The sequence below is a fragment of the Gouania willdenowi genome, chromosome 21, assembly GCF_900634775.1.
Source record: "Gouania willdenowi chromosome 21, fGouWil2.1, whole genome shotgun sequence".
Lineage (NCBI taxonomy): Eukaryota > Metazoa > Chordata > Actinopteri > Blenniiformes > Gobiesocidae > Gouania > Gouania willdenowi.
This window is the reverse complement of record NC_041064.1, coordinates 16,910,224-16,921,259: the sequence shown is the minus strand read 5'-3', so window position 1 is coordinate 16,921,259 and position 11,036 is coordinate 16,910,224. Positions and strand designations below refer to the sequence as shown.

At 41.1% G+C, this 11,036-nt stretch overlaps 1 protein-coding gene across 1 annotated transcript; it reads right to left on the bottom strand.

Annotated features, from left to right (window-relative positions):
• Positions 1–1,214: 1,214 nt before the first annotated feature.
• sik1 (salt-inducible kinase 1) lies at positions 1,215–9,964 on the bottom strand. The gene is made up of 14 exons (XM_028436663.1): positions 9,700–9,964; positions 9,005–9,224; positions 8,800–8,916; positions 6,339–6,402; positions 6,062–6,223; positions 5,620–5,744; positions 5,403–5,526; positions 5,103–5,323; positions 4,820–4,969; positions 4,625–4,735; positions 4,294–4,519; positions 3,962–4,216; positions 3,665–3,854; positions 1,215–3,495 (listed from the first exon to the last, which is right to left on the bottom strand). Exons 2-14 carry the CDS (start codon positions 9,161–9,163, stop codon positions 2,997–2,999), a joined length of 2,403 nt encoding a protein of 800 aa, XP_028292464.1. The 5' UTR covers positions 9,164–9,224; positions 9,700–9,964; the 3' UTR covers positions 1,215–2,996.
• Positions 9,965–11,036: the final 1,072 nt, after the last annotated feature.

The window sequence follows — 11,036 nt, the reverse complement described above, 5'->3', positions numbered from 1 at the left end:
TGTTAAATAGTACACGACCACCAGGCAATTTTAGATTTAGGAAAATCAAACAGTTATAGTCCGTTATATGCAACTACTCTGGACCTTGATCCTCGGACTGCTACGCCGGCTACATCCAGCGACATGTGGAGCAGCGGAACTTTGTACCAGCGGTGTCCGTCAGCGGAGGAGATGTGATCGGAAGCAGGAGCGGGGCTAGCAACCAAACTAAAAGCTAAGCTCAGAGAACGCCGCTTCCTTCCATCCTGCGTTCTAATGTCCGCTCTCTGGAGAACAAACTGGACTACCTGAAGCTGGATTTAAATGCAAGACGGGAGATGAGGGCGGCGGTGTTAGCATATACACCAATAACAACCGGTGCAACAACGGTGAGCTAGTGTCATGTCACTGCTCTCCTGATGTAGAATTACTGACTATAAAATGTAGACATTGTTCTCTCTGATCTGTTACAACTTTTGGCAGTCTATAAAACTCCACGTTTTTCACGGTCTGACCGATTAGTACAGCCGAAAACACGGCAATAGTTCACCATTTCCGCTCAAAATTTGTTCGTTTGTGTGCTGTTTGTAAACTGGCTGCTTACCTCCAAAATGGCGACTTCCGAGTTGATGACGCGTCGTGAAAACCCTCTATCCTCATCTGTCGAAAAAACCTTTTAATTTCGGCTACAACATATAAGGGCTGTAATTAAATAGTCTCGGCTCCAGTCCGGGTGGCCAGCTTGGACTATGTCATCACTGGCGCGTCTTTGTAAGAAGTGAAGCCTCGGGATGAGGTGAACTCTCCCCCATCAGTGTTTTTCAGTGTTCTCTCTTTCTCCCTCTCATCGTTTTGGAATATTCCACCATATTCTCTATATTTGGCATTCCAAAATGAACCAATAGAACTTTAAATTGCTCCAAAGAGGCATTTTTCCCAATATCATTGTAGTCCGATTTTAATCCAGGTGTTGCATGTAAAATACACTAAATGTGACCTCAAGAAAAAAAAAACTGTGGGGTCTCAGTAATCCCACATTTACATTTTACCAAGCCAATCATCTGATTCTGGTAGAGTAATATAATTTACTCCTATTATACTATAACTAACTGGTTGTGATCTTTACAAAAGTGAATCAAACAGCAGTTAGGAAGTGACTTTTATTTTAATAAATAACCATCATAAATACACAAAATTATTTCAAAATAACACTTTCTCTCACTCTCTGCTTTTTACGCACACGCGCGCGCACACATACACAGAAGTAACAAAAGAAATTACATGAAATACTTATTATTCAAAGTTTATCAAAAGGGTTATCTTACAGGTTTGCATCAGGGCTGTTAGTGTTTTTGTTTTCCTCAACAGAAACCATTATGTCAGCAATGAGAAGTATGACTAAAGTGCAAATCTTGCTTCGTATTAAAAAGCAAGGGAGCAAACAGCTTTTCATGCAGCCGTCACTTAGTTGTTTCTTTGTGTGGCGTTCAGAGTAAGGAAACTCTGAGCTGCAGTTTGTTCAAATAAAGGCACGAGTGTTGGTGAGCAAGTGCAATAAAAAAAAAAAATTAAAAAAAAACTTTGGGCAGAAACATGACAAAGAAAAACCATGATTGGGAAAAAAAAAAGACCTTCTCAGTTTCAGATATGAGGTAACACCCTTCAGGTTTCTTTCTGCATCCCTGTTTCTAACCACTGATGAAACTTCCTGCTTTTTTATAATATTGCTATGCTTTTACTTTTTGTTGTTTTTTCTTTTCTTAAAAAAGTACAAAAATGAACGCCACTATATACCTTATAGAAACACAAGAGGATATTTGTGATCTGTGTAGCATTAGGTATTTGGTGGCAGATGTTTTATTTTTTCCCTAGCAGAAAAAGCTAAAGAAGACTTATGGAAATGGCAGCTAACCATAACGCTACATTAGCATCAGAAAAACAGCATTACATAGTGAAAAGTCTGTAGTGTGTCTGCGACATATCATCCAACTCTTTGTGCTGTTCACGCTTTGGTAAAACCCAAAATCTCTCAATATAAAAACCTAATGTGCTGTGTCTTTCCTCTAATACCACCTCAGTGTGATCTTACAAGTGAAGGAACAAGTACCTGTCTGCTAGCAATCACTGCAAAGTCAAACATATAGAGGTAAAAATGGATGAACATAAAAAATGACCTCAGGCAAAATTACATGAAATCTCTATTTTTTGTCTCCATTGTTTTAGTGAGTAAAATATTGCACTGATCCCACTGCCATTGTTCTGTCAATATGAAGAACTCTTTCCTTGACAACATGTGTGTGAATTACTAAAAGTTATGTTTGTGTGTTCTCTAATTGTTGCCTGAGGAGGTAGTAATAGCGCCTTCTAGGACATTGCTAATAAATGATAGAAAATGGGTTGATACACACAAAGTGCAACAGAGCTAACTGTTAGCAGTCTATATGCAGCTATGCTATTGAAGAAAAGCGGCGTATAGATTAAACAGTTTGAATACAGTTATCAGTTTCATAGGGCGCTGTCCTCTACGTCCATTGCACCACTATGGGGAAATGTCTCTTAAAAAACAAAGGAGAACAAAAAGTGGAAAAAATAAAACGGAAAAAAAACGTTTGGTCATTTGTCCAGGCAAGATAGAACACAGCTCAGATAATAATGACTAAAAATCCACAAAACAGTCCAAATGTAAGCGTCAGTCACTGATGCTAGAGGAGCTCATCAGGCAGATGCTAAAAGAGTCGTCCAGACTAATATTGCTTCTCTGTTTTTTTCTAAACAGAAATTAATACTTCACTCACAGTTTGGTTATTGCTTAGACTTTAGCTTATTTGTTGTCAACACACTCACCATACACACGTATGGACACGTGTACCTAATTGTGATAAATATTCAGGTAATGTCACACGCATGATATTGCGCTTCATTATCTTCACTTCTACTTCGGCTTCCTCGAGTTCTTCATGTGCTACCTATCTCTCACAAAGCCAAAAACCTTCAGTCTTTACGTTGGATAAAGGCTTTTACTTCACCATCACGCAGCTATTGAGCTGCTGCTGTCCAGCAAGAACCAACTCCTGCACATCTTGATTAGCGGTGGAGGCCGAGCTTGTGTTCCACATGCCTGGCTTGGCCAAAATCGGAAAAGGTCGCTGTGCTGCAGACCGCAGCTGCTGATGCTGCTGGCTGATGTAGGAATGAGGGTGAGGTTGTTGGCTAATGTGCAGATGAGCCTCAAGAAGGTAGGCAGCTGAGGCCACGGGAGACATAGAGGAAGAGCACGTGGAGGACAAGGAAGTGTCCTGAAGCTGAGGCCAGGGGTCGTGCTGTTGGCCGACTGTGGACTGTTGAGCAGGTAGGGTGGGCTGGGCGATGCTGTCGAACATAGAAGAGGAAGCAAACGCTGTAGTGGGTGGAGGAGAGGGACACTGCTTGTGTGCCAGAAATAGAAAAGGGTTCTGGGTAGGCGCAGCCGGAGCAGGTTGGACCTGTGGTTGCGGCTGGTGCTGGATTTGAAGCATCCTGGATAAAAAGACAAAAGTCCAAATTTGTTTTTGCATCCCGAAAAAACATCTTCAAAGCACGAAACAATGAATTGCCAACTACATGCTAAATTCAGGTCTCTTCACTCTACACTTTCCAACACTGTAAACTTCTGACAAAAATGAGCTAAAGTGCTTCGGCATCTCACCTTTGCTGGAGCAAGACTTCCTCTAACATGCTGCGGTGCTCGGACAAGGCTGGACCCAGTGATCCTCTGCTACCCCGATTACTGGACGTTGGAGGAACAACCTGCCGTGTCAGACCTTTGATCTTATTTAATCCCAGAAGCCCTTTGGTGCGTGTGTTTTTTCTCAACTGCTGGCGGAAAGCTTTAAGGCCTGGGGGAACACACAAGTAGAGTGTTATAGAACAATCCACTGATCTTGGAATGTGACATGGTGCATGTGAGAAAAGTGAGTAGCAGACTATAGTCAGGCTTTTGTACCTTGTGTCAGGGATGTGTCCGACGCTCTACGACCCTCCTGGAAACTGGCAGCCGGCAGGCTACCTTGACCCTGTGGCAGCAGGTGGGAGGACATCGTGAGCGGAGTCCCAGGTGGGTGTCCAGCACCAACTTCAGCCCCTGAAGCCAAAGGAGTTAGCATTTTACCCATGGCACCTTGCAATGACGGGGCAGGACTGGACGAGGACTTCAGACAGCTGTCAGATGAAGTTCCATCTGATGGGCTGACAACAATACCTAGAGAAAGAGCGAATAAAGGAAGTTAGTTTCTGTTTCATTGTCAGAGGTAAGACAGAATGATGGAATACACATACAGGGTGGATTGCACTGATGAAGACGAGCGGAGACCTCAGCGAGTGTGTGTCTGCGGGAGGTGGTGGTGTGCGGGAGTAGAGGACCCAGACTTTGAGTGGCCTCCTCTTCTTCTAAGTCTCTGGGTCGGACCTCCTCGCTGATGCTTGTCTCCAGTAGGCTGTTGGGTGAAATGGAGCGATTCCAAAGCAACCTGTTGAGACTTGCCTCCACTGGAAATACTACACGCTGTAACAAAGGAAGGCAAACTATTAGCTCATGGACAGCAGAGAAAGGACATATTAATGCTTGGTCAACTCGAGTCATAGCCTTAAGAAAATAGTACCCACATACCTGGAACAGACCACCTTGGTCCGACTCAACCTCTGGGAACACAGAAGGTGTATTTGTGGTTGGAAGTGAAAACGCAGCAGGTCTGTAACCATCAGTAGACTCCATGATCACCTACACGGAAAGAGAAAGCAACGGGAGTTTTAGACTTGAAGAACATGAATTGTCAGGACTGTTTCTCGTGGCTGCAGTGCTGACCTCTGGGCTGCTTGAGTCAGAGGTGCTCCTGGTTCTTTGGCTCCATGTTCCACATTGTCGACTCAGCTGCTGCGAGCGATGCTCTCGCACTCGTTCCAGCAGCAGGTAGTAGATGGCAGAGAAGTGGTTGTAGCTGCTGTTTTGTAAAGACTGGAAAAAAGACTGTAGGTCAGTGGTGTTCTGTATGTATTATTCGCTCTGTCACATCACTACAGATTGACAAAGTTTACGATCTGGCAGTTTAAAGGAAAAAAATGTTTTTTATATCTTTCATCTTGTTTACCTCGATGGTTCTTTGTCGGTCGATGCCCAGCGTGGTCATGATGCTCAGAACTGGCTCGTTGTAGTCGCCTAGGTTGGAGTTGTACTCCGTCAATGAAGTACTCAGGATTTGGTGGGAGGCGGTCGGGTCTGCCAGCATCCAACGGTGCTGCTTAATTTGGGCCACAGTGATCCTCTTGGCCGGGTCCACCACCAGCATCTTACGAATTAGATTTTCACAGTCTGGAGGACATAAATGGTGAAGTCAGTCTTTGCAATGTTAAAGAGCCAGTACTTTGAGGACATTTGAGGATTTTAATACCTTGTGACATGAAGAAAGGGATCCTGAACCGTCCCTCTGTGACTCTCTGTCTTAGCGCAGGAAGGCTGGGTCCATCAAATGGCAGGGAGCCACAGACAAGAACATAGAGCACCACACCCAGACTCTGTAAAGAAAAGGCCACCACAATACAATGCAATCACTGCCTTTGTTTTCACTTTCTTTACAAAGTTTCAGTTCACATTTCAGTTCTCCTTACCCAGATATCCAGTTGAGGCCCTTCGTATTCTTTTCCTTCAAATACTTCAGGCGCAGCATAAGGAGGGCTGCCACACCATGTAGATAAAGGCTCTCCGGCATTGTAAAAGTTTCCAAATCCAAAGTCTGCAACACAGGAAGAGATAAATATCAGTGTTGGTATTCCAGCTAGTTTGTTTGCTTTACATTCTAAGAGGAGGAGCTCTGGGCAAGGCAGATGTGTCATTGCGCTCAGTTTTTTGAGTAAAGTGAGTAAATTAATAAACCCAATTAGTGCAAGCTCTACTTACTGCTTTATGCTCTGAGCATGTATCCCAGTAGATTGATCTATAAGAGTGAGTTTGGTCTGTGTGATAAATGAATTTACTCTAATTTGTGCCAGTCTTTGAAACGTAAACCGAACCGAGAAATTTTAAACAGTAAATGGTGAAAAGCAAACCCACCAGCCAGCTTGATGTTCATGTTGGCATCCAGCAACAAATTCTCAGTTTTTAGGTCACGGTGAACAATGTGGTGTCGATGGCAGTAATCCACAGCTGTGAGAATCTGCCAGAACTTTTTACGGGCTTCATCTTCACTCATGCGTCCCTTTGAGGTCAGATGGTCTGGAGGGAGGGGGGGGGAGAATATATTTTAGTCTGCGAGTTATGTAGAAAACACTGCAGCTTTCATCTGTCAGACAACAAGCTTGAAAAGACTAAGACAGAAGGGTGACCTCACCAAACATCTCTCCATTCTTCGCATATTCGGTCACAATGTACAGCATATCCTTGGTCTCCATGACCTGAGAGAGAAAAAAAAAGAGAGAAAAAGGTTAGAGCCAACTAGGTCAGCTGGTACGGACTGGATTCATTCAACTGTAAAATCTGTTCCACTTCCAAGCCTTCACTGCTGCCTGCTTTTGACATTTCTGACCAGAAGTAATTTTCTTCAAATCTTTTTTCCTTATCCATTAGAAATCGTCATTCAAGGACTGCAAGCATACTGTACATTTCTTATATGTCTAATAGCTCATTAATACACCTCTGCCTTTTGAAAGCACAAGTTGTTTAGTGGTCTGGAATATTTTCCCTGTGAACCCTCAATCACTCCCAATTCCTGTGTTTTTCTCCGGGGCTTTTTGCTGACCTCAGTGCACAGTTATCATTTTATTCATATAAATGTGGTTTATTGGCCTGAAAATCTAAACTAAATCCACATTTGTCTTGAAGTCAACCTAAAGATTCAACCTTCCTATTAATATAACATGCTCAAAATTACAATGAACAGATGCGATGAACCCTTTTCTACCCCAGAGGATAATTAGTGTGATTATTTTTAGAGAATAATACACATCTTAATTTAGAATTTAGACCAATCATTGATTGTACTATCAGCTTCTGTCTCAAAAATGGTTAACATTTTAAACACTGGGCGCACCACGAGGGAGATGATTTTCACAAAAGAACCATCAGGAGCTGAAACGTGGCACAACAAAGCATTTCTCTCATCAGATATCAGTTTAAATGTCGGAGCTTAGCTCCTCTCAGCCCTCATCTTTTCTGTGAGAATCATTCAATGCACAAAAATGCTTTCAAGCTGGATATAGGCTTTATCTGGCAGATAGCGAGGCACTTGGGAGCCCAGTCACCTTGAGGTGTAGCTGACGTCATGGCTGTGAAGAGCCGGCGCAGCACAGCGAGGGCATTTAAAACCTTCCCAGAAGGGGTATTAACCCTTCCCCACCCACATCACCGCATCTCAGAAAACTGTCTAGATAAAAACAAAGCCCTCAGATCACAAGCTGTTCTCGTGCCACAATCATCCCTTTGTGTAGGAATGTGATAATGGCCTCAGACATCTGACTAGCACCACCTCAGACATCACAAAGACCACAATGCGTCATGTACAGGATACACTCATGAGGGTAACATCCGAAAGCAGTTTATAAAACTTTACAGTAACTAAACACACGGTTTGTTAAACAAAAGATAATCAATGTAATAAGAGATTTGAGAAGATAGCAATTGAACAATAAACAAGCCTACAAAAAATTTAAAACATCTGTCTGTTTTGGGACACATTTTAATTTTTTATTTGTTGTACTTCCTAACATGCTTTGTTATGTCTGGTAATCAAGAGTGATGAGTAATTGTTCTTTTTCTGAAACAAGAACCTCTTTGTTCCAGTGTGTTACATACATTTGGTTTTTGTATCATAAGTTTGTAGTCATTATGCCACACGTAACACCTAATGTAAGTAATAAAGTGTTGTTTGTAAGTAAATAGAATAATTATTATTTGCCAAAATTTTAAATAATACAAATAAGTCTTAAAATTTTTAAAAATGTATGATTGATTCACTTTTAAATATTTGTTTGACAGTTCAGGTTTTACAATTTTAAAAGAATGAAAAATAAATGATTTACAGCAATCCATCCAAGGAAGTAAAGCGGCACAAAATAAGACAAAATAAAAAAATAAGGACAAATTAAATAGAAAATGCTGCCATTCTTTGTTTTGTTATTGTTGTTTACGTAGTGGTATTAGTAGACAGACGCGTGCCGCAGAGCTTGGGAGGTCAGCTGACGAGAAAAAAGCGGATTCTACTAAGTAAGTCTTCAAATTTGATTAGCTGCAAAGCAGCGCTTTGTGCGGCAGCCTTCACGTGACACGCAGACACATTGCATTTGGTTTTAACAGGTGTTGATAAGTTTTAACGTTCAGACCAACCACGCTTCCACTCCACTGGCTCTACATTTACACATGCCTGTGGCACCAAATCCACCATAATATAACCAAGTACATGTCAGATATGCATTCCTCCCTGCAGCAAAGGGTGTTACTGATTATTTCCTATAACCTCTAACCCACTCTCACTCTCGAGTACTCACACATAGGGAGGTCAAAGGGGATTGCGCTAATGCTGTTGTGCTGTAGGTCTTACGGACTTTTGAGTCATTGCACTCTGTGAATCTGCAGCTCATAAAAAGCTGGTGCAAAAATGGTCAGGCAGCAAGTGTCCCTAAATATTGCAGTGCAAAATTCCCACAATTCCTAAAAATAAAATTGCACATTTGCAAATTTTTTCATGCACGCAGTAAATTTTTTGTATCTTGCACACAGAGCTATGCAATAATAGACAGTAAAACGGTTGCACAAGCATGCAGAGATACAAAAAAGATGTTAAACATAATGCACACCTGGTAGAGTTTGATGATATGGGGGTGGTTTAACAGCTTCATTATCTGCACCTCTCTGTAAATCTTCTCCAGATTGGATGGATTCAGCCTGGTTTTATCAATAATCTTAATAGCCACCTGAAGAAGAAGAAGAACAGTGTAACTAAGACGGAGCAATAACACATGATTTAATTATTTCAAATAAAAGATGAGAATAAGTTCTGACCTGAGTTTTGGTGACTTTGTGTTTGGCCAGTTTCACCACTGCAAAGTTTCCCTTGCCCAGGGTTCGGATGATCTCGTAGAAGCCGACCTGCAGTGGCCTCCCCTGGGCTGGGCTGGGCTGAGCCCCCGTGGGTCTGCTGGTTTCCGTCATTACCACCATGGTGAACAAACTGGGTTTTCCAGCGTTGTTACAGCTTTGGGATCAACTAAGTCTAAGGTACCTGCAAGAACACAAAGAACTTAGTGTCACATCTTCTGTTGCTTATGAGCAGGGACAATATTACATTTTAGCATATATTATATGAATAAAATAGAATATAATAGACCTTAATACACAGTATATGCAGTATAAGAGCAGAGAGTAAGAACAAAAATAAATATAAATACTAGCATTAGGATAATAGTGTAAAAGCTGTAAACATACATCATTACAAAAATAACAGCAACAATATTAGAAAGAATAAGTATAAATATATTATATATTGAGTTTAATTATTTGACACCCGCGAGTTATGACACAGAGAGGTAATCAGACTTTGAAATAGTTTAAATCAATATTTAGTAAGTGGGTTAAAGAAAGTAAAAGTTAAAGCACAAAGTCATTAATAATTAATAATAATAATTTATGACAAGTAATAAAAAAAACATGAAATAGGAGGTCATACATTTTTAAAAACATGTGTAAAAGTTTCTTACCCTAATCCGACATTAAACAGCTTGTTTCACAGGAAAGGTTAACCATTCCACATCCAGAGCTCAACTCCTCCAAAGTCAGGGGAAAGCCTGTGATATTCCTCGGTGCTTTGTGTCAGTACCCCGGGCCGTGTGACTGTGAGCTCCGGCGGAATGCAGCGCTGAGTCCGTTCCTCTCACGGGGGGAACTCCTCCCTCCGCCCCGCCCTCGGACACCATAACAAATTGATACCCACCTTATTGACGTCACATCTACGTCAGAGCTCCGAGCTCGGCGCGAGGCGAGGCTGAACCGAAGCGCAAGGCGCGGGTTGCCTAGCAACGGCGCGGCTCGGACTGACGGTGACGCGGGTGCCGACGGCGGGGGTTGCCTGGAGACTGGAACGGTGACGTCAGTCACAGAGATGTGTCACCACGTGATGCTTCACCCTGCCGGGTTTGTCGCTCGCGGACAGCCTCGCAGCGAGAACAAGACAGAGACAGAAACTGTTGGAAAAGAAAGTATGATTGGTACAAAAGTTATTAGTGTTTCAACACTCAAATCTATAATATACTCTAGATTCCTGAGCCAACTTTAAGGTATTTACTCTAGTGTACGGTATACTTTGTACATGACAGTAGACGCAGTTATGTACTTTCTATTGTTATGTTGTTATAACTCTCTGCTGCTAATTATAAGGTACCACACACATTTGCATATAATACAGCTGTCAATCTTTCATTCCTAAAATATTGTTAAAGTAATTAGACACACCTGCAAAAATCAATAAATAAAACGCAATAAAAATAACAAATATTTAATTGTTATTCATTATTTATGAAACTTAATTTTTTACACTGTAACAGGACACATTTTATATCCCAGAAACATTTTCTGAAATAGTTTACTTGTGGCAGAAATGCATCAACAACAACAAAAAAAAAAAAAAAAAAAAAAAATTGCTGAATGTCAGCTGACATTAGAAACAGAACATGTAGAACAAAACACTTCCATTCACTTCCTTGCAAACATTATATTATTGTGCAAAACATAGAGAGATTATTATTTGTTTGCTTGCTATGTTGTGTGACATTTTGGTGTAATGTCCCATTGTTCTAATACATCTTGTGTTAAACATACATTCACACATTTATGTCACCATATAGGTCAAAATAGTAAATGGAGTATTTGCACTGTAGTTCTTTTTTTGACACATAATGCCTATAATTTTGGTAGTAATTTATTGTGTAGGGACGAAGTCATTAATATATTATTTATTCATATGTAGCCTATGCTCTGTATATATATATATGTATGTATATGTGTGTGTAAAACAAGAAACTCAATAAGCACTTATAAT